Source organism: Mesoplodon bidens, assembly GCF_964165515.1.
Source record: "Mesoplodon bidens genome assembly, chromosome: 13".
Lineage (NCBI taxonomy): Eukaryota > Metazoa > Chordata > Mammalia > Artiodactyla > Ziphiidae > Mesoplodon > Mesoplodon bidens.
Genome location: NC_138169.1, coordinates 14,813,159 through 14,837,535, shown reverse-complemented (window position 1 = coordinate 14,837,535; position 24,377 = coordinate 14,813,159). Strand labels below are relative to the sequence as shown.

Here is a 24,377-nt window from a genome sequence, read left to right as displayed (position 1 = left end):
AAGAGTTGATCTATCTTCATTCCAGCCAGGAGTTTACGAAATTTCCTATTTCCTCATTAGCAACATGTATTATTCTTTTTTTTTTTGGCCATGCCAGGCAGCTTATGGGACCCTAGTTCCCTGACCAGGGATTGAACCCAGGCCCTCGGCAGTGAAAGCTCCATGTCCTAATCACTGGACCGCCAGGGAACTCCCTGTATTATTATTTTTTAAATATGGATTTGCTAAATCAATGAATAAAAAGTTTTATGTAACTTGCATTTCATGGATCAAAGTCTTTCTTTTTAAGTGTTTATTGAGCACGTACTGTGTTAGGTACTTAACTGGACATTTCCAGAGATATTATCTCATTTAAACCTCATAACAGTCCTTTGAAGCAGGTAAGATAGCTCCTTTTAGTGACCAAGGAAGCTAAGGCTTGGACAAGCTTAGGTTCCATGCTGAGCTCTGCCACACACCAGCTGTGTGATGTTATGGGTGTTCCCGACCTCTCTGAGCTCAAGAATACTAATGATCAGAGTCTCTGATGGCTCTGGTGACCCTCTGCCCCATAATTTTGAGTCCCGCACTTGAGTCCTCAGTGTTGGGCAAGGCAGCCAGAAGAATGCTATAACACTTCTCTCCCAGGTATTATACAAATCCAGTCTGCCACATGCAGCTGGGGGAACAAACTGGGAAAGACCTCAACACCATTAGTAGGTCCTCAGCAAGTAAGGGTGTCTATCTGTCACACAGGCTGGGACTCCAACACATGCTTGTTGAACAAATGAATGAATGCAGACTCAGTGATTACTACCCATTCATGAATCTGTTTTCTCATTTCTCCATCACCATTTCTGCCTCAGGACCTTTGCACAAGCTGTTCCCCCTGCCTGAGATGTTTCCCTCCCAACTTTTCACCTGGCTAATTCCTACTCATCACTCAGGACTCAGCTCCTCTAACCCAGGTTAGGACTCCATGTCTTATCTCTTTATGACATCATGCACGCTGCTTTCATAGTTCTCCCTGCCTTTGCAATCCTTTAATTACGCAGATGATTACCCAAGGGCTGTTTTTCTCAGTAAACCATAAGCTCCAGGAGGACACAACCTCTATCACTGTGTCCTCAGTAATTATCACATGTCCAGTCCAGAGCAAACATCCACTAAACATATTATAGAAATACGGTAATTTGTGTTGTGCCTTTTGACATCTAAACTATTTAAAAACCACATGAATCTTTGGATATGACATCCTTAAACCTACCAATTCCCTGAAAAGCTCCTTTATTACCACTGCCTGGAACACAAAGAGGTCAACCTGCATCTGTTATGGAAGGACAGTGTCCCTTTTTTGATTTATGAAACTTGCTGTGGACATGCTTTTAATGATTTTTCCTATGAGGCAGTTGTTTGAGTGCTGGGGATGGGGACGTGAATTCTGTATTCTTACGACGCTCTTGAGAAAGAGTAAGACTGCCTATCTTGTATAGTTGGTAAATTAGTTTAGAAGGTGATTTTTTCAAAGATTTTTTTAACCCATCAAAGTATGTATCTGTTTAAAGTCAGAACTTATCCAGTGAAACTTTCCTCATTCATTCTCTGTGGGGACAGGAAGGCCATTGACCTAGTTTCTCCATTGTACTTGAAAGAAGCTGAATTGTCATTTCTGTATAATTAATTCTTTGCCTAGGAAAAGTCCAGGGCGACCTGATGAAGTGAACAATTTGGAATTAACAAGCCAGTTGTTCCTGTTTTAAGGGGATGTGACATATTCAATGGTTCTAGATCATTTGAAAGGTGTGGGAGCTGAAATTATAAAAATAGGAAAAAAATTGCAGCACTGATTTACTTACCAATTTGCTGCTCTTTTCTGCCCTACACGGGTTAGATAGGACAAACTCACACATCCTAAATTCGTGGGTTTAAGTAAATATCCATTGAAGGTCTGTAAAGTTGTCTATATTGGGACCTCCAAAACCCTTGATTGCCAGTAAATTAACTCAAAGGACATCCTTCAGAAAACCAAGGATTAGGTGTTACGTATAGTATGGCCGATATCATTTTTTGATCAGCTGGGATTCCTGATGATTTTTCCTTTCCGATGTCGACCCAAATTCAGTTAAAACAAGTATCTCCATTCCAGAGACCTAAACCAGCAGTAAACCTACTCAGCTCCATTACACTCAAGTACAGGATTCCAAATAACCCTGAGAACAACCAGAGAAAGCAGTTCCCTCCACCAAATTTCCTCTCAAATCAGTCCATTGAAAGAACAGGGGAGAAAAAATGGGTGTTCAAGTCCCTGTACTTTTTTAAGCACATGGTGTTTATTAGGCATTAACTGGCACACAAATATACGAAACGAGTACTTAATTCTCACCCCCCCGCCTTAGCAACATAAAAAGACATAATCGCATAAAGACACTCACATGACAAACAGACACACGCTCTCACGTACTTGAACATACGCAGTCTCACATATTACCCTGTTCTCTTTATTAGGGTCAGTTAAAAAAAACACAAAACAGAACTTTTTTAATCAAGAAAGCAAAGCACATTTGAAAGAAAAAAAAACGCAAACTTGGTTTTGAGTATCAATAAAATTAAAAGCTTTTGGCCAGCTCCCATGCTGGATTTCACTTCAGGTTATCACTTAATTAGAACTCCTATTTATAAATAAATAGTACCAGTAAAATATTACATCTGAAGAACCCTGCAATAACATTTTACTTACACACTTTTTTTCATACTGTTTTCTGCTTTCAGTAACCACAGTTTGGGCCTGCATTTGGTGCTGGTGTGATGTCTTTGGAGAACACTCCCCAGTGAGCACGTCTGGCTGCTTCTTTAGGATGGTGGCTTTTGCCTTTGTATCCAGATTGGGTTGTCAGTGATGGAGGTTTGGAAGCTGGGGGCTGGCTTTGTTTTTTTTATCAGGACGAATATTTATTTTGGCTTTTTCACAACTCTTGTCAGCACAGAGCTTGCGCCTTCTGCCCGCATGTAAACCGGGGCTTTTTTAAGTTTTTCAAAGCAAGCTTTCCGGTGGGGAAGCTATAGGCCACGTTTTAGCGGACGGGAAAAACACGGAGCCGGGAAGACAGGGAGGGCCGAGTAAGATAGGATGCCAGATGGAGTCTGGTGTTACCCTGACTCCACTGGTTGGTAGCAGGCGAAATGGGACTTCGTGAGGATGGGGAAGGGAGGCCGGCATCTGAGACACCACATGGCAGAGGTAGGTAATTTCTTAGTCAAGACGGAGGGTTGCGGATTTAGGTTTGGGGGTGGAGGAGTATTTGAGGGCAACTGCACAAATACATATTTTGAAACATACTCGCCTCAGACCTCCCCCAAAATAAGGGACTGGGTCCCGTTAAGAAAATGGAAAGAAAAAAAATATATTATTATTTATTATATAACAACGTCAACATTAACACCAAGACAGGGAAGGACTCTAACTACGCATGAGGATCAAACACTCCAGGAGGCAGGACATTCTGGAGACCAAAAGAAAAGAAATCAAGGAGGGCATCTGGAGGTGGTGTGAATGTGGCCGGTTGATGAGTGCAGTGGGGGGGAGGGGCGGGGGCGGGCAGAGACTCATCTCCTCTTGGCGGTTTTTTAAGTTTTGAGACAAAACAAAGTCACATTTTTTGAATTGTGGATTCAAGCGACTGATTACATCAGTGTTGGGGGCAGGGTGGGGGGTTCTCAAGTGCAGACGTGAACACGGGGTGAAATGAGATATCTCGTCCTTGGGGTTCTCCCTGCGACTGTCCCTCTCCCTCTCTGCCCTCCCTCTGGAAATGGCGGTGAAGGAGCAGGCCTCGCCTTAGCTGCTGTCATTCCACTCTGGAACCATGCCGACTCCATGCACGGCCGAGTGGTACTGATGCGGGGACAGGGTCCTTGGCACGCCGTGAGAGTACAGGAACTCCGACGCCTGAAGGCTGCCGGGGGACTGGAGGCCAGTCTGAGGCCCACACTGCCTGACCACAGGCTGGTGGGCCATGGAGGTCTGGTGCTGGAACATTCCCTCTCCGAGCTGCGGGGAGCCGTGGTTCGCCATGCCAGCCAGCCGGGGGACCAGGGGCCCCGAGGTGAAGTGAGCAGAGAAGTGCTGATAGGGTAGCCTGTCCATGGGCTGCACGGTGGTGACCGTGCAGCTGCTGTATGAGGACATGCTGGGCCAGGCGTTGCAGCTAATGTCCTCCAGGCTGGGCACGGGCTCGCTGGGCGGCACAGAGCTGGCATACATGCAGGCCTGCCGCTGGGCTGACTCTGTCCTATAGGAGGCACCCAGGCCCTGCTGCTGGGGGTAGCCGGAGCGGTAGAACGGGTCCTCTTCACTGGGTGATGTCTCCATGTAGGGCTTCTTATAGGGATGGTCTGTGGTGGAACATTCTTCATCTGCTGAGACAGAAGGACAGACACCCGTGAGGCCAGGATCCGCCACCCCATAGCTCAAGGCAGAGACAGCCATTTGGCCCAAGGACGGAAGAATTAAGTCCGGAAGATGGTTAGCTCCAACCTCCATTCTGATAAAAAGAGGGTGGACTGTCACGGCTAAGACTCTGGGCTACGGGGTTCTAAGCAAACAGTTTGACCTTTCCAAGCTCAGTTTCCTTTTTTTTTTTTTTTTTAATAATTTTCAGTACATTCCCTCAATAGAACATTAATGCAATCATTAGAAAAGATGCTTTGTATAGTTTCTAGTAAACTGGGGAAACTGAGCTCAGTTTCTTCATCTGTAAAATGGAAAGGGTCATGACAGCACCCTGTAGAAAGGGAAGTGTTGACAATGAAATGGGAAAATATAGATTAAGTACTTAGTCCAGAGCTTGGTACAAGGGAACACTCAATAAATAACAATTATTATGATTATCTTCCATCCTCCCCAGCATGTGAACTTCATGAAGGCAACACATGGTCTGGATTACCCATCACTGTATTCCCAGAATCTGGGACGTACCTAGTGACAAAAATAATAACAACAGCATCAACAATAACAGTAAAAACACATACAGCATTTACTCTGCCTGGCACGGTTCTGAGCACTCTCCACGAGGTCACCCGTTTAATCTTCTCAAGAACCCCGTGAGGTGGGTTCTCTCAGTATCCTCATTTTACAGATGAAAGGAGACACACAGAGGTCAAGAAACGTGCCCAAGGTCTTCTATGGCTGATAAACAGTGGAGCTAACATTAGAATCCTAGGAATCTCGTGACAAAATTCCTGTTCTTCCATGCCATGCTAGACACAAAGACACGCAGCAAATACTTGTGCAATGGATGGAACAGTGGATGGACAAGTGGATAAATGGATGGGAGCCCAAATGAATCCCCAAATCCTTTCCTGATGCCTTATGTGAACAAGGACCCAGTTATGATCTGTTGAGTTGGTACCAATTCATGTGTCGCTGTTTCATCCCTGAACAAGTCACTTCCCTTCTGTAAGCACTGATTAATCCCTATGCAGAGCAGTAGAGAGAGTTCTGTCTCTGAAAGAGGGTCTTCCTCGACCACTTTGGGGTCACTGACCCCTCTGGGGACTAACAAAAGAGCTGGGCTCTTTTCTCTCCTAGAAAAATAAACTGAAACACGAAGTTTTGAGAACTGTATGTATAGACCAAAGTCATGCACCAACTTCAGGGGGCTCAAGCACTCCCTAAAATGCAGACCTCAGGTTAAGAAACTTAGACATGCGTGAGTCTGAATCCGGCTCTTTTACTTAATGTCGGTGTGACACTAGCAAGGCACCCGCCATCTCTGGGACTCATTTTTATCACCTTTGAATCAGAGTTAGCAATACTTACCTCACTGGACAGCTAAGGAATAAAATCGAGCATGTAAATCTCCTGATACCCATCACCAAGGGCAGCTCTTGTTACCAGGGTAACACCACCTGTGTCACAGCAGACCTCGTCTGTAATAACACACCTCCAGGTGTTTCCTTCAAGGGAAGCAATACTTGGGAGTTTCTACCAAGATGTAAACCTCACACGGATTCATTCCTTGGCTGGAATTTTACTCCCCAAACTGGCGATTTTTCTTTCCTCACTTCCGATCTCTTTCTAATGAATAACGTTAAGAAATATGCCTGGTCTTCCCTGGTGGCGCAGTGGTTAAGAATCCGCCTGCCAATGCACGGGACACGGGTTCGAGCCCCAGTCCGGGAAAATCCCACATGCCGCAGAGCAACTCAGCCCGTGCGCCACAACTACTGAGCCTGCGCTCTAGAGCCCGCGAGCCACAACTACTGAAGCCCACGTGCCTAGAGTCTGTGCTCCGCAACAAGAGAAGCCACCGCAATGAGCAGCCCACGCACCACAACGAAGAGTAGCCCCCGCTCGCTGCAACTAGAGAAAGCTCGCGTGCAGCAATGAAGACCCAACGCAGCCTAAAATTAATTAATTAATTAATTAATTTAAAAAAAAAGAAATATGCCTGAGTTTGGCAAGTGTGAAGAAAAATGAAACACTGGGACACAACTGTCACCACTGTGATGGTTGATGGCATGTGGGCAGGACGCAGGACTAAGTAAGGGAAGAAAGAAGAGCTATGATTTATTAAGCACCTACTAAGTGACCTGACTCTAATCTCCTAGAGTCATTCCTCAAGGTGGCTGCTCTCGTTCTCATCTCTTGGAGGCAAAAACTGAAGCTCAGAGAAGTGACTTGCTCAAGGCCATGCAGCTGGGAAGGAGCAGGGGCTGGAATCAAAGCTGGGTCTGCTTCACCTTGCCAACCACACCTTGCCTCCAAGCTCTCCCGATTTCTACTACGCAACGCCACTCACTCAAGTCATCCAACAGATACTGACTGAGCCGCTACCAAGTGCCAGGTGCTGGTCAACTGGTAGTTGTGGTCCTGCTCGGCACACATCCTTGGCCCCTCTCCATCCTCCCCTGCACAAGGGCAGGACCTGTAAGGGCAGGAGGCTGACACTGTGTGAAGAGCAGGTGCTCCTTGGATGTAAAGCTCCAAGTCAGTCATTCTCCCCACAGGAAGTCCTACGGCTTCACACTGGGCTATAAACCAACAGGTGTGGCTTCCACCAAACACCTCTACTCACATCATTCTCCGAGTGATACCCCCAGGTAAGTCAAAAATCTCCCCAAATAACACATATCTACACAAAGGTTGTACCCACCTAACAGCAAGCAAACTTATTATTAGCTAGACTCTTTCTGGGACACCTCTGGGACCCGTAGGATGCCCAAACATTGGTCTAAAAAAAAAGTGTCCTAGCTACATGATGCCAACCATCCAGATGTTTGAAGACATCCAGATGAGCAAGTGTCCACATTTTTTCACTTTTCAACCGGGCGTTTTGGGGGCATCTTAAAGACACTGCTTCTCTTGACTTATTTCTTTTTTTGTCCTGGCCACCTCCTCCCTTGATTCCTTCCCTCTATTCTTCCTTCCACCCACCCCCCAAGATCCATAAATCTGAATGCTTCCATTGTTGCTGGAATCATAACCTTTGGGTTTTCCATTTAACCAGGGCGTTCCCCTCTTCAATAATAGAAAGTACAGCTGCAGAGTACCCTGGCAAGAGAGAAAAAAAAAAAAAAAAGGCAAACTAACCATTCCCGAGTTTCTGATCCCCTTCCAGACTGGTTACAAGTAAAAAAGGAAGAATAATATGAAAAATGCCAGAGCACATTTTGGAAAATCGTAAAATTACACATTCCAATCCTTAATACCCCAAAGATCTGATGCAGAGTCCTAAGAAAAACTCAATGCTGGCTTATTGATGGAAACAGGACGTGAGCATTCTCCAGTGCCTCTTGGTCCTCATCACACTGTAAAGAAATTCCCAAGTCAGGATCCAAATTTCACGTCGGTCGTGATAAATGCTCGGGATGTAATCTCTGTGTTTATTTTCGTGATGGTTTGGTTTCTATCTTTTTATTGGGAGCCTGATAACTGATCAACAGCAAAGACCTCTGTCCCAGACGAGTCCTGTTTCTCTTCCACGGTTGGGGAATGGGCTGTAGTCAAGGGTCAAGTCCTCAATCAGATGAGTCCACGGCTTAGTTTCAGAAAGTTGCCTAAGGGTGGTCAATTATATTGATATAATGTCCAGAGCCCAGAGGAGTCTCTTGGCCAATAGTAAACCCCTTCGTGATTCTGACCACTGATCACCACATAGCAGTGTGAGAAACCCTGGTGCCCTGCGTGTTTCTGGATGCTGTTGATTCTGGATAAAGTGACTTTAATGAGGAATCCAGAACACAGATCTTAGGGCACAGTTATGTCTCTGACTCACTGGCTACGCAACCTTGGGCGAACCACTGGACCATTCCCGTCTCGGTTCTTGTTTGTACGTGGGGATAATACCTAAATTTCATGTAGGCATTGAGATAATAACAGTGCAGTCTAGTTTCTATCTTCCTGGTACCTAAAGTAAGTATTCAAGTCTTATCTGCCCAAGTAATGCGGGTCGACTCTGTTTTCCCTCTTGGAAGGCTGGACAGACGGCTCTGTGAAGGTCATCCAATACTTGAAGGTGTTCGGGTGGATTCCAGAGCTAGAAAACTCACAGAGCTTCTTTCAAATCACTGATGCCATTGAGTAAATATTGTCACCATTCCCAAATGGGTCATGTCCCTTGCTGATGGAGTTCATTCAGATGAAAGACCGTGGTGGAGTCTTCACAGACAGAGACCCTGGAGGTAAGCAGTGAGCAGCCACGACTCAGCTGAGTGACCTTCAGCAAGTCAGAAGTAGGTCTCTAACTCAGGCCTTTGGACTCCTCAGACAGTGCTCCTTCTGCTAGATGGCCCCAACCTTTCAGCCTTCATGCAACCCACTGTGTTCAGAGAGTATGACAAGGTGGTAACCTTGACCCTTATGGATGGATGGATGGATGATGGACAGATGGATGGTGGTAACCACCTTGACACTTATGGATGGATGGATGGATTTGTGTGTGGGTTTGTCCCCACGCTGTTAGCTCTTAACTTTAAAGTGCAAAGAACTAGCATGGTATTGTGGGAAGATCCTAGATTGGGAATCAAAAGACTCCCGTTCAGATCTCAGCCACTATCTGAAGCCATGAAATGTACTGACTTGCTTACTATCTGTCTCCCGCAGTGAGAATACAAGTTTCCTGGGATCAGGGACCTTTTCCATCTCACTCTCCCCTTGTCTTCGGCACACAGCACAGTGCCCAGTACAAAGGAAGTGTACCGTTAATATTTACTTGATGAACGCGTCCCAGATTGGCCGCTCACCAGCCACATAACCTTGGGAATCCAAGCTCCCAGTCCTCTATTTTCCCCCCTGCAAAATGGGGATGGGAGGGCATCTCCCATGGCTCAAAGATTGCAGTGAGGATCCAGTGAAGAAAAGGAGGTAGAATCGCTCTACAAACTACGGAGACTGAGAAGATGCAAAACCCTTTACTATATCCAATCCCCTCTCCATACCAGTGCAGAAAATGGCTTTGCTAAAATCTTTATTTGGGTTGCCTTTGGTTTCTAATTGTGGGGAGGGTAGTCAGGGTGGGAGGGGCAAAGAAAGACAGACAAGTGCTCTCCCAGGCCCTGGGGTCCTGGATTTGATTGAGTGGCATTGATAAAAGACCTTCCCAGCTTTTTTGGCTCCAACCATCGAGAGAGATAGTTTGGAGACAGCTGGGTCCAAACACAAGGGGCCCTCTGGCTGGCCTGGCCCTTTGACGTTTCATTGGGGCTGCCTCCTGGGCTGGTTGGAAAGGAGACAGACAATGAGGGGAAGTCAGATAGTGGGGCAGTCAGGGGCCGGGGTCGGGGGAAGCCACCCATGGAGTTATCACTTAACGGGAGTCCCAAACTGGAAGGAAACCTTGGCTGATTCCTTATCGCTTTACAATGGAGGCTGATGATGAATTGCTTTTTGTTGTCTCCGAGGCAGGCAGGCAGGACAGACCGAGCTTGGCTGGAATGTTCTCCGTCCCTGGGAGCTCCCTTTTGGGGGGTGGAGGGAGGTGAGAAGGGCCGAGGTTTCTGCAGAGGTGAAAAGAGCCTGGCACCCCGAGTGCACAGACCTCAGTATGTATGAATTTGGGGCGGACCGGCTCACTAGCTGGGTGACTCTGGGCAAGTGTCTCAATCTCTCTGAGCCTCAGTGTCCGCATCCGTGAACGAGGGGCAATTCTTCACCTTGTTATCTTCAACCAGTCACGAGGTCCTGACTTTCCCGACACCGCCAGCTCTTCTCGGCACACCCTGGCCTGAGCCACCGTCATCTCACACCTCAGAGCCTGCAACAGCCTCTGAACGGGGCCCTGGCATCAGTTCTATCACAGCAAAGGGACCGCCTCAAAGCACGACCTGAATCCTGCCACTCAGGGGTTCAGACCCCTCCAGTGGTCGCCCATCGGTGTTAGGCTAAAATCCGAACCCCCCAAAATGGCTCACAAGGGCCGGCGTCGTGCTAGTCCCTGCCTTCCTCGGCGACCTCCCCTCCCGTCACTTTCCCCTGCTCTGTGCTCCAGCCACCCTGGCCTCCTGTCCACTGCCCCAGCGGGAGCGGGCTCCCCATCTTCCGAGGGGCTGCACGCATGCTCTTCTCAACGCCTGGACACCCACTCGGCATCCCAGTCTCCTCTCCAACCCCCACTCTCCGCAGACCTCAGCTGAAATTCTTCCCTGACGCCCTACCCTAGTCCGATGGATACCCCACTTTGCTTTGTGTTAACACTTTCCGTATCTCCGTTATAGCATCCGAGCATTCAATCACCACTGTCATCAAACAATCTGTAATGAGTTGTTGAATGTGTGAGCTGCTTGCCACCGTGTGAGTCTCCCAAGGGCGGGGCTCACTCACGTCCAATAGAGGACTTACAGGTACCAGGCACTCTTTCAGGTGCTCCACCTGGATTACCTCATTTCGTCTTCTAACAACCCTGCAGGGTAGGTACCATTCTGCAGAAAAGGTAGCTAAGAAAGCTGAAGCAACTGACCCCTGGTCACACTGCTGGAAAGTGTCAGCTGCTGGAACATACTGCAACAGACCAGCCACTGACTCTAGCTTCCCCAGGGGCCACCTCAAGTCGATCCCAAGTTCACTCGAGGATCCCGGACAACACCCCCACGCAAACCAAGTCCTCACATCACCCAAAGAGGGTTCATGAGGCTTGCATTCAAAGCCTTCACCCTGCATCCTCCAGGAGTGCATTTACAAGGATGCTGCTGTAAATACTGAACTCAAAACAGCGCCCTGATTCTTTGTAACTTCCTCCTCTTCTGCTGGTCTGGCATTAATTTAATCGAAAGAGCTCTTTAATTCAAACCTGGTGAGCTCTTAATCAGCGTGTTTGACCCAGCCTCAAGAGCAGATCTCTGGTGGGCGATGAAATTTGGAGACCGTAGCCCATAAGCAAAGGTAATGGAGGCAGATAGGGCAGTGGTTCAGGGCCCAGGCAGAGTCTGCAGACCAGGCTTGGGTTCAAATGCTGCCTTCAAGAACCATTAGCTCACAGTTTTCCCTCTGTGGGCCTCAGTTTCCCCGTTTGTAAAGTGGGTTAATAAGAGTACCTACTTAATAACGTTCTTGAAAAGGCTGTGGTCTGGAACCTAGGCAGGGCACCCTTAAATATAATATAAAACAGAATCTCTGTGCAGGGACCTGTGTTTCATGGGACATTCTTAACCCCTGCTTGTGCCTGAAGAGGCATGTTTGCAGGCATCTGGTCTCCAGCCCATCTGGCAGCGGTCGTGCTGGGAGTTGGGCCAGGGGGCCTGTTGGGGGTGATATTGCTCAGGACTTCCAGATCCAAGGAGCTTGGATGGGCTTCAGGTAAGTCTGGAAAGCTCAGTCTCACCCAAGTCAGCTCCCCAGCCCCAGGCTTGGACCCGTGATAGCTCTTCCCTCTTTCAAAACGTGATTTTGGTAAATGTCAAGTCACCAAACCGTGTTCCTTTCCTCACGTCACCCCTATTCCAGAGAAAGCTGCCAAAGCAGCCTTTTCCATTGGTTCTGGTTAGTGAGTTGTTGGGTTTTGTTTGTTTGTTTGCTTTTTTAAAGAAAGCCCATGGGGGACTGCCCTGGCGGTCCGGTGGTTAAGACTCCGTGCTTCCACTGCAGGGGGTGCGGGTTCGATCCCTGGCTGGGGAAGTAAGGTCCTGCGTGCCACGAGCACAGCCCAAAAAAAAAGAGGAAAAAAAAAAAGGGTCCAGGCACCAGGGACTGGGCTTTGACAGGCGTCATGTTGGCTGCTAGGGCTGTGAGGCCCAACAGGGCCACTCTATAGATGGAGCCGTGGGCCTGCTGGAGCGAAACAGGGCCGGTTTATTAAGTCAACCCCGTGCTGAACACAGGACAAGCATGATTTCATGACATCTTCACACCAAGTCTATGAGACAGGTCCAATCACGGGCCCGAACCTAGAGATGACTTTTAGTGATGTTTAGAGTAACTTTTAGTGATGTTTGCTAAGTAACTCGCACCTAATCATAAACATTTGAAAATGGCAAAGGTAAGATTCATCTTGCTTTTCTGACTCTCCAGACCACGGGCGTAAGCACGAGCCCACCTTCCCTTATGTCTGTTATCCCAAACCTTCACCTAGATGAGCAGCCTTCTCTTCACTTCCTCCCAGGACTCACTTTCTGGAGGGATACCTGCCACTCATTCCTTCATAGCTGTCACCCAGCTTACCAAGCACCAACTGTTCTAGGGAACTTAGCATCACTTACAAAGGGAGACACTGACACACAGCAGGGCTAGGACGCCTGCCTGAGGTCACACAGGAAGCTGGTGGCAGAGTTGAGACTCACTTCTGTTCCTCTGGTCCCACTGCCCGCATCAACGCCTTCGATTCTGCCTCGAAAAACTGCCACCAGAAATTTCCTTCCTCAACCTCCCCTCTGGACTCAGATAACTTAGGAAAAAAATCATCCATTTCTCATTTGGCAAAGGAAACGAGGTTGTGTCTCAGACAGCAGCCTAGTCGATTTAAAGAGGGGGATGCACAGGAGAGAAAAATCTATTGTGATTTTTTTCTCTCCCTCCCCGCCTTTTTCGGTATTGATTTGATCTGGAAAGGAAAGAAGAGCTCAGAATCCACCTGGGAGAAACCCTGCACATGAACTAAAGGGCACATCCAATTCCAAGGAGGTTCCCTGGAAGCACACTCCCTGACGACTAGTGGCAACATAAACTCAGCTTTATCCTTTTGGGGCAATACTTCCTCTTCAGGGCTAAAACGAGTGAGGCCACTCTAAGTTCACGAAAAGATATCTACGATGCATTCTAAAGTTTAAAAAAATGCCAATTGCAAAATAGATGCAGTATGATATCAACTGTTAAAACTAAAAGCAAAACTCTTTGTATTTGTGGGTGTGTGCAAGTGTAAATAAATAAATGGGTCTGAACATTCCAAATAAGTTTTCCCCAAGGAAGCGGGGGGACATGTCAAAGGAATCTTTAGCTTTACTTGGATCGTTTGAACTTCTTACAATCTCTTTGTAGTTTTGTATTGCTTACATTTTAAAAGTAAATACACGTAGTTATGTGTACTTTTTTTTTCAAGGAAAAGAAGGAGGAAGTACAGACAGTGGCCAGGAGGGCAGGGCTGTCACACTCACCTTTCCTCTTGGTGCAGTGGTAAATTTGGCCGTGCTCCTGGGGCAGCGGGTACGGGTTGGGTGGGGGTAGGAGGTCCTGGGAGGGGCCAGACACACCATTCTCACACTGGTACTGGGACCCCAAGTTGGATGAGGCGGAGAGAGCTCGAGGCTCACTGCTGAAAGGACTGTGGTTGGAGGCCACTTTCTGTCTCACTGTGCTCCTGGGAACCACGGGATATTCTTTACTGAAAGAGAGAAGATGCAAAGTAACACTGATCAGTGGCCTGATAGAGATCCTCCCACTGGCTGAACCACAGGGTCAAAGACTCTACCAGAAAACTCACAGAGTAAGAAACAAAGGGATCTTTGATGAATGAATAGATCCAGTTATACTCAAGCGCATCCAATGCATCCTATCCTATACGTATATATTTAGTCGCCACCTTTTCATGTCTTATACATTAGGCAAGTAGATTTATGAATAGTTCTATACATATGCAGAAAGGTAAATGAGCACCTCCAGTTGAGACCCCTCTCAACAATCCATAAACACACGTGGCAGTTGAAATAGTTCAACCTATTCTAGACATCTTTGAATTCCCTAATTCAAAAGCTAAAGAGCTGAGAGTACACTGAGACTTAACTTCTGGGTCTCCATCTTTAAAATGGGGCTGTGGCCTTTGCCCAACATCAGTAAAGAATGGTTGCTGACCACCTGGGGTAGTCACATAAGAACCTAGGTTACCCTAATCTGAATAGTTTGCTCCTCATGCCTTAGACGTTCTTTTTGAGTTGCTGTACTTGTCGCCAATGACACAACACTTAACTTCTCCATGCCTTGGTTTCCCATCTGTAAAAAAGGGATAATAAAAAACCCCAGGTTCAAAGGGCTATTGAGAGAGGAAATTAGTTAATACACGTGAAAGGCTTAAAACAGTGTTTGTCACAGCAAATGGTAGCCATCAGCAGGACTGTCACAGTTTTGGAGGCAGAGTAGAGGGAGAGGGAGAGAGGGAAGGAAAAGGAGAAGAAAAAGGAGGACGAAGCAGACAGAGAAAAGAGCATGGAAACTAAGACCAGGCAGATCCAAATTCAGGTCCCATCTCCACCACTTACAGACTTCTGGACTACAACCTTTCTGAGCCTCAGTTTATGACACCACAGGTACAGCCTCCTCCAAAGTGCTCAAAATCTGGCCCCTCACACTCTTATGATCCGTCCTCCACATTTCCTTCCCTTCAGCTTTCAGACCATTTTTTTCCTCATAAGAGTTTGGGAAATTCAACAGAAACCTCTCCTGGAAAGGAAGAAAGAGGTGCTGAGCATCACAAGAGTCCCAAAGGAAGCCAGGTGGGTCGGGGAAGGATCAGAGTGGGAGCTTGCCAAGGAGCTGAGAGGAGGGACAGCTCAAAGATAACAGGAAGAATTGAGAGAAACATCCGGGGTGTATAAGAGGAGAATGGCCCGACCCATAATATTCCCACGTGCACAAAGAGGAGGGGGCTGCCAATGTTTGGGATGGGGAAAGGATATCTTGTTCAGGAGAGTAACTAGTACAGTGTGTAGGCTGATGGAAGGGTGATTTGCCCATCTTTTCTGGAAGGCAATATGATATCACCCTTTTTTTTTTTTTTTTTTTTTGGCCACACCACATGGCTTGTGGGATCTTAGTTCCCCGACCAAGGATTGAACCTGGGACCACGGTGGTGAAATCCCCGAGTCCTAACCACTGGACCACCAGGGAATTCCCGAGAGCGTCCATTTTTTAAAATATACAGGGACTTCCCTGGTGGTCCAGTGGTTAAAATTCCACGCTCCCAATGCAGGCGGCATGGGTTCCATCCCTGGTCAAGAAACTAAGATCCCGTTTGCCATAAGGCGTGGCCAAAACAATAATAATAATAAAAATAATAATAATATACAATAACATGGAGCGAGCAATCCCATTACAAAGGATTTTCCCAAGAAGCCATCAGGTCAGTACCCAAAGATGTAAGTATGAGGATTTTCTCTGCAGCACTGTCTGTAACAAGGGGAAAAGCCAGAAATAACCTAAATATCCTCATTAATGGCAGCGTCAACTTTGATAGAGCTAAACAATGGAATATTATGCAGCCTTGAAAGGGATGAGAAGGCTGGATATGCACAAATTCAGAAATCTGTGTGAGCTGAATTAAGTTAAAGAAGGGGGAAACAACATGGTCTAGATTATGAAATGAATCCCAGAGGTTCCCTCCAGAAGCTGGGGTTACGGGAGACCTTTTAGATCAACTTATTGCTTTCTGTACGTCTGCACGGCTTGGCTCTTTTTACAGTGAGCACTTACGAAGTTTAGATGAATACTTCCATGTTGAAAACAATAATTACTATTACCGATTATTAACAGAATTATTATATGAATTATTAATATAATAATTATTATTATAGTGGAGCCGGAGGACTAGTTTAGGAGGAATACACAAATAAAGGAAGAGCGTACAGCCTCCTGGAGTGACGTGTGACCCTCCAGGCTCTCCATCCATCCTCCCCCCATCCCCATCCCCACCCACCGCACCACCGCGCCTGGCAAAACGCAATGGAAACAGAGCTGAAATTCCCAGGGGAGGACCTGCTTGGCTGGAAAGCAAAATGAAAATGAAGTTGAAGATACTCAAAGCTTCCCCCGCATTTCCCCCAAGACGGGTCCCTAGAAGTGAGAGGGGCAGAACAGGATTTGAATCCGATCTCCAGTCATCTGTGGATCCAGCAAAGCTGCTAGCAATACCCCTCAGGAAATGTCCCTTCTTCACGCAACCCACAGAAATGAGTTCTCCAATCCACCAAGTCTGTAGCACAGAGCTCAGCTAAAGGTCATAGAGTTGGCAGGTGACCTAGCTAAGCCTCAGTTTCCTCATCTGCAAAATGGGAGAAATACAGAGATAGTTTGGAGAAACCACAGCAGTCAGCCCTGAGTCCTCTGGACACCTTCCCTTCCCTGATAACCCACTGGACTGTGATTTTTACTTGAGTATCTAAGAATCAGGGTATAGTGGGAAGAATAAAGGTGCTAGATTCAGGAAAATATATGTTCTATACCAGACGTACCATCTAACAGCTGTGTGATCTTGGACAAGACACAATCTCTCTGAGTGTCAGTTACCTCTCAAGATTGTTGAAATTACCCAACAATACACTCTAGAAAATGTCTGGCACATAGTAGAAACTATCGTGACTGCCGTTATAAAATGACTCGTGCTTTCAGCCTATAAAATTTCTCGGGAGGGAGCAGTGCCATAAGCCTGTCTGTCTCCTTAACTTGGAGATCTTAACTTTGGGGAAAAACTTAGGGGTGTAAACTTAGATTTTCAAAATGATGTCTTTGTTTTCACTAATCTTGAATTGGAATTTAGTATTTCTTTCTGTTCGGGTGTCGGCAACAAGCCACAGTTCAGTTAGCAGCCCTAGCGACTGTCATCAACAGAAACAAAATAGCTTCACATCCCGTTGCAGCTGTATGTGTCTCCAGACACCATTTATGCTCATGATGACCACAAAAATACAGTCGTTTTTGACCTGCCACTAGATCCTGTTACTTAAGACGTTCATAAAGTGCGCATATTACTGTATCACCATTTAGAAAAGATTTTGACAACTATATATATATATATATATATATATTTTTTGTGTGTGTGTGTGTGTGTGTGTGGTATATGGGCCTCTCACTGTTGTGGTCTCTTCCGTTGCCGGAGCACAGGCTCCGGACACGCAGGCTCAACGGCCATGGCTCACGGGCCCAGCCGCTCCGTGGCATGTGGGATCTTCCCAGACCGGGGCACGAACCCGTGTCCCCTGCATCGGCAGGCAGACTCTCAACCACTGCGCCAACAGGGAAGCCCCGACAGCTACATTTTAATATAACTGGCTTCCTTGCATCTTATTGCATCAATCGATGCATCTTATTTTACACATTTAATCAGATTATTCTAAGAAGTGATCCCTAATCTTCACCAGACTGCCAGAGAGGCCCATGGCCTGACACAGAGTAAGAACGCCTCTCTAGAAGAAATATGTATCAGGAAATCTCGAACTTAGCTGTGATTCTTGCCATGAACCAACTATTCTTTAACTTATTCCATTTTTAAAATGAATTGTTTATCTAAATATATTTTGCCTCACTGAGTAGTAATATGCATGAAATTAGGGGTTTGTGGTACTAGTTATAGTTCCTCTAATGCAATTTAAAGTAAATACCTATTAAAATCAAAAGATACACCTGAAATTATCTTATGTACGAAGAGCACTACACCTAGCACATTTTGAAGAACGCTGCATCCGCCCACTTCGTCCTCTCCATGACCCTATGAAGTGGGTACTGCTTTAGTCCCCAGTTTACAGATTAGAAAACCGAGGCCCAGGCAGATTAAATAACTTGCCCAGGATCACAGAGCTACAAAGAGACACCACCAGATTTCTAACCCAACTGTCCCCAAATTACTTCTAGCCAATCTCCTACTGACTTCTTTCAATTTTAAAACATAATATGCTTTTGGGGGTGTGGGTGTTTGGGGCCCAAGACTCCTCTCTCGCTTCTCCCATCCCTCAGGGGGATGACCGTCTCCACCCTGGGCCCCTGCCTTTGTCATCTGAAAGTACGTCAGAGTAACCAGGCAGGGGACAATGGAGTGTCTGCCAAGTGTCCAGGAGGCTATAGACACCCTCACGACACCCAGGGGTCTCCTAGCCCAGCTTTCCCGTGGCCTGTGTCATCTCAGAACTAAAGCTGGGGCCATCCTGAGCAGCGCCACTGCTCAGACTCTCCTTCTGGGCCCAGGAGGCTGAAAGGAATGAAATTAGCTTTATAGTTCTCCCTTGGCTGCTGAAGCTACGTAATGGAAAGAAAAAGAAGAAGAAGAAGAAGAAGAAGAGGAAGAAAAATTATGATAATAATAAAACATAAAAGTTGTCAAATCTCACTGGCAATTCTATCTAGGTCTTGCTTAGTTCAAGTACTGGACTGTCAGAGATCCAACAGGAAGGGGGGAATCTCTTTTAGTTTGATATTCTTAATGGAGACCGTTATTTTTTTAATTAAAGAAAATAACTCTTAAAAAATGTTGGCTGAGGGAATTTACAAGAGAATGTATCAATGGACTCCATGGAATTCTCCCTTCCAGCACTGCCAAATTGCAAAATTACTCTCTGGAAAGGCCAAATTCTGCTTTTGATTACGAACACTCACAGAAGTGGGAAAGGCATATTATCCCAATAACCACTTGTCCCTCTCCGTTTGTTCCTCTCTGAAGAACTTGAAACATCATTCCCACCATCAATCACGCACATCTTTCTTGATGTCTGAAAGACAACATCCCCAAATCCATCTGACAGGTGTCAAAACTGAGGCATGGAAGAGAAGAGTGACTTCTCAACCAGGATGGGGTTACAGAGGCAAAGCGGGGAAAATGGTACCAGCAAACAACTTTGGCATCTTTTTTTTTTTTTTTTTTTTTTGGCCACAATGCTTTCCGGATCTCAGTTCCCTGACCAGGAATCGAACCCATGCCCTCGGCATTGAAAGCGCCGAGTCCTAACCACTGGACCGCCAGAGAATTCCCGGGATTGTTCTTCATGGGCTCATCAGTGGACCAATCCAAGGAACTCAGTGAGTAGCAACACAGCAAAAGCCTCTAAAGTCCCTACGATGAGAAGATAAACTGTTTTCCTCCACAGTTTGAGAGCATCATGGAAGAATCCAGGACACCAGAGAATTAAAGTGAAAGCTGAAGAGCCCTCGTGTGTCTGGGAAGAGGGCAGCAACTGGGGACTGTTTTTCCATCCTCCTCCTCCTCATCTTCCTCTTCATCATCCACGTTGTTCTCTCCGTGCGTCCTAATGTCCCAGCTACTGTACTGGTTGACTTACATGGTTTCCCTCATTTGATCCTGGCAAGAATCCCATTTCATCACTATGATTAGCTTTACTTTAGAGATAGCGAAAATGAGGCTCAGAAAGGTTAAGCAACTTGCCCCGGATCACCCGGCTAAGAAGAGGTAAAGCTGAGCTGCACTCCAGGTCAGGGCTATTCCAAAGCTCTTGCCGACTTATACTTGATAATAGGGAATTGTTGCCTTCCAATCACTGCTGGGATGACACAACCGTTCTGTTACATAGAGCATCCTCCTCTAGGATGCCAGAGTTAGATACTGGCTACACCGGGCAACATCAACCTTTACCGGTCAAACTGTCAATCAATCCCGCTTTACCAAATGTCAAATACCACTGCTCTCTGCTGTGTCCTGCAGACACAGACGCGCTCTGCCCAGCCTGGACACCAACCAGGGTCCTGAGTCCCTCAGCTCACCCTGGGTGTCAGGGCTGCAGACCAGCTTCTCCCCAGCTCCGCCTCCCTCTCACATTCTGTTCCACGTGAGCGGATGCAATGAATGACACCATTGTCGCCGGGTCTGGGTTGTAAAACGTTACAAGGGAATATTGAAATCCACGGCCAAACGGGCGTCGCAGCCTGCTAACGAACGGCCCCGGGAATGTTTTCCACTGCAGCCGACTGAATTGGCCTTTTCACGGGAGCAGGTGGCAGAGGTTCTGGGGTGCCGGGAGGGTTCTGTTGTTGTTTTCCCCTGGCGAGGCTTACTCAGTTTCTGGCAGCCTTTCTCAAACGACTAAAGCAGCGCACTGGGGCAAGGCTGGGGACTGTAAAATCTCTGTTCTCGAAAAGCAAATTCCTCCTCTCACTAGGACTTCAATCTGCTATTAAAATGTAAAGGGGGGCCCCAGAATCCCATGAGAGCCTTCCCGGTTTATTAACTTTCTGATACGCTTGGGGAAGCGATTCTGATCTAACGTGTGTGGACACTCAGGAGACAGGAGGCAGCTCACCCCAAGTGGGTTTTTGCTCTGCAAATAATGGATCGCTCCCTCGTCGTCTACAAAGTGCTTCACGACCGTTTTATGACTCAGATCTCACCACACCAGTGAGCTGGAGAAAAGCATGGTGAACACTGGCTGCTCCATCTCGCTGGCGAGGCCAGGGGGACACAAAGAAGTAATGTGAATTTCCCACCATTGATTCAACCAGGGCAGTCTGATGTAAGGGACAGCAAGAAACTCAAAGACTGGGACTTCCCTGGCGGTCAGTGGTTAAGACTCTGAGCTTCCGGTGCCGGGGGCACTAAGATCCTGCATGTCGCATGCCGCGCCAAAAAAAAAAAAAAAAAGAAAAGAAAAGTAAAAAGAAACTCCAAGACACTGCCCTCTCCAGCCATAAGCACCCACCATGTATGACAACTTTGGCTGGCAACCTCTTAAATCTCTATATAAGTTCATACCAGGGTGGTCATTTTGAGTTGCAGCTCTGAAGTCAGGCTGTGTGGATGGACCTTCCTTTGGTACCCAGCCACCAACTTGGCCACTGTGGGGCTGGCTAAATTCTTCCTTTCTCTGAGCCTCAGTCTCTTGTCTGTAAAATGGGAATATCAGATTCACCGCCTCTCAGGATGGTCAAATGATACAATGTTTGGAAAGGCTTCGCATATATTTGGGACACACTACTCAATAAACACGAGCTTATAAACCACACAATTATGTTTTGAAGCAGTTCTTACCTTGCAAGGGCTTCAACTGATCTATGAATCGCCCCCCCCCAACCCCTAAATATCAGATGAGTAGAGCTTGTCAGTTTTTCTAGGGAGAGGTCCATACTTGCATCGGTTACTCTGAAGGGGTCTGAGATTCACAAAAAGGTTTTGAGTAACCCTACAGAAGCAGCTCCAGAATCAAGAGAAAAGTCCTGGACCAGTTATGTGGATGATTCAGGATATCTCCCTCTGCCTCAGTTTCTCCCTTTGCAGATGGGGATAACAAGGCCTCCGTCACAGTTGAGTTGTGAGCCCCAAGGTAAAAGCTGGATGTGAAGCTACAGTCATGAAAGATCAAAGCAAACTAAACCTGTGGCGGGCTCTTAGTAATAGTACATCAGATAGTATTGCCAGGTATCTAGTACTAAATTGAAGAGCTTAATACTTCACTGATTTTAGTTTTAGTTTAGTTTAGTTTAGTTTTGTTTTGCTTTGTTTTTAATGATTTTGGAGGGAGGATGAGAAGGTAGAGGGGTGGCTTCTGAGGCTGGGCCTCGGTCCTTCTGGAAGCCAGAGTGCAGAGGGACCGGGACTAACCTGGGACAGGGACCTTTCTGAAACTGCTTCCTGTACTCAAGGGGTCGTGTTAAGGCCTCCTGTGTTCCGAAAGGCAGCACGGGGGCCCCCTGGTCATATGCAGAATGCCCGTCAGTGGAATGATGACCTTGACAAAGTCACCCCAAAGAAGCCACTTCTGCAGGAATACTAAATGTTCTGTGGACTAATATAAAAGTCTGCCTCTTGCTAACACATATATATGGAATCTAAGAAAAAAAAAGAAGGTCATGAAGAACCTAGGGGTAAGACGGGAATAAAGACACAGACCTACTAGAGCATGGACTTGAGGATATGGGGAGGGGGAAGGGTAAACTGTGACAAAGTGAGAGAGCGGCATGGACATGTATACACTACCAAACGTAAAGTAGATAGCTAGTGGGAAGCAGCCGCATGGCACAGGGAGATCAGCTCGGTGCTTTGTGACCACCTAGAGGGGTGGGATAGGGAGGGCGGGAGGGAGGGAGACGCAAGAGGGAAGAGATATGGGAACATGTGTATATGTATAACTGATACACTTTGTTATGCAGCAGAAACTAACACACCACTGTAAGGCAATTATACTCCGATAAAGATGTTAAAAAAAATAAAAGTCTGCCTCTTCCCCTTAGAAAAAGACCAACCGACCAAAAAACACCTATGGGGGAATGGGTCTCTAGGAAAACAAATTCCTAATGTGAGAAAGTTAACCACTCTGATGGGATAGTTGGGAGACAGGGCTTAAGGTGCGGTGGGTAGAGATAGGGAAATCTCTCTAGAGAAGTGAGTTTCAAACTTGGCTGCATCCTGCAGTCACCTGGGGAATGTTTTTTTAAATACTGATGCCATTGCTCTGCGGTGCAGCCCGGACATTGGGAGTTTTAAAAAGCTACCCGGGAAGAAAAAGCCTTAAGCAAAAGGGTAAACACTGGACGATTCCTTTTATATAAAATTCTATAACAGACAAACCTAACCTACAGTTTAAAAAAATCCGAATATTGACTGTTTCTGGTGGGGAAGTGGAGGAGGAATTAACAGAGAAGGGGCCTGAGGGAACTTTCCGGGGTGAAGGAATGTTCTGTATCATGATACGGGCTTGGGTTTCACGGGTATGGGTATTTGTCAGGAAGTGAAGGGCGCACTTAGTTGTGCATTTCACGGTATGTAAATTTTACCTGAAATAGACAATCACGAACAAAAACTGAACCCTAGTTAATGGTATGCATGCTGAAGTACACAAGGATGGAAGGTACTCATGTCTGCAACTGAGTTTGAAATGCATCCAAAAATAAAAAATAATATGGATGGATGGATTGGTGAATGGATAGATTGGTGGAAGAATAAATGTACGTATGAGTTGATAGATGGATAGATAAATGGATAGATTGGTAGGTGTATGGATGGATGGACAGATGGACAGATGGGTGGATGGATGTGTGATAGAGCAAACATATAGCAAAATGTTAACTGCAGACCCTAATCAGTGGGCATATGGGTGGTCACCATACAATTCTTCCATGTTTTCTATATGTCTTACACTTTTCATAATGAAACACTGGGACACACTCTAGGAACTCCTAATATTCAGCCTAAGTTGACCACCAAGTAGAGAAAAGGGTTTTTTTTTTTATAAAACAGCCCAGCCCAAGAGCTCTATTTCCAGAAAATAAGATCACCCATTACCTGCATGTCTTTGCTCATTCTGTAGGGCCAAAACAAATTATCCAGGTGTGACCAGGGGACCCTTCCATCAGATAACTTGTTAAAGGGCAGTTTCGGACCCCTTCCCTAGAGCCACTGATTCAGAACCTCTGAGGTGAGACCCAGAAATCTGCTTTTTTCACGAGCCTCCCCACCCCCAGCTAATGTGATGTCTGCCAAAAGTTTGAGAAACACTGCTTCAATGTGGTTTGCCCTTAGACACTACCCCTGAAGAGCAGGTTCGCTGGGGCAGGGGCTGGGGAGGACAGGGGTGGGTACAATGCTGCAGATGAATGGGAAACCTTAAACAATGGTGGACATGGTGGACAACCAGGACTCAGGATGGGACCCCTCGGGACAAACCTCCATTCACAAGTTAGCCTGGCTTGGCCTCCCAAACATAACCCCCCTCTTGTTTTACATAACTTCACAATTTCCTGAGAGAAGCCACGTGCCTAGCCAAAAGTACAGCGAGAAGTGGGGATTTAACGCCATCTCCAGGACGCTGTCTTGGAAATCACGCCTCATTAACTGGACTTCCCCATCACCTTTAACCACAAGCATGAGAATACAAGAGCGCTGAGACTTTCATTTGAAAGAGGCCGTCTGAGGTTAGGGAGCTGAACGTTCATTTGAAATCAGGAAGAAAGGGCTGGAAAGGGAGGGATGGCTCCAATAGAAGGATTTTAACCTCTGAAGGGTCCCGGACCCCATAAAAATCCCTTGAAATTCTTTGACATTTTTTTTTCTATTTATATATTTTGAGATTTTCAGCGTTCCTTGCTTTAATCAGATTTCCCAACGGGATCTTAGATTCTGATTAAGAAGCCCCTCCCTAAAGGTAGAAGAGGAGGAGGTGACATGCACTGCAGAGGTGGGGGACAATGGTGGGTTTCTCACATGGGTGGGCAGAGACGTCCACGGCCTGGGGCTGACAAAACCAACCTATTGGCTCTACCTGGGACATCC

The 24,377-nt window shown here is 46.6% G+C and overlaps 1 protein-coding gene across 7 annotated transcripts in view; it reads right to left on the bottom strand.

Annotated features, from left to right (window-relative positions):
• Positions 1 to 2,296: 2,296 nt before the first annotated feature.
• Positions 2,297 to 24,377, bottom strand: part of TBX5 (T-box transcription factor 5) — a 48,839-nt gene continuing 26,758 nt past the window's right edge. For 6 of the 7 annotated variants that reach the window (XM_081252682.1, XM_081252681.1, XM_081252676.1 and 3 more), the window contains exons 8-9: positions 13,561 to 13,787; positions 2,297 to 4,395 (exon numbers count right to left, since the gene is read on the bottom strand). In XM_081252682.1, coding sequence (XP_081108808.1) covers positions 3,815 to 4,395; positions 13,561 to 13,787 — 808 coding nt within the window. In that variant the 3' untranslated portion in view covers positions 2,297 to 3,814. The remainder of the gene's footprint in view (positions 4,396 to 13,560; positions 13,788 to 24,377) is intronic. The other variant, XM_081252677.1, reaches the window with a different exon arrangement.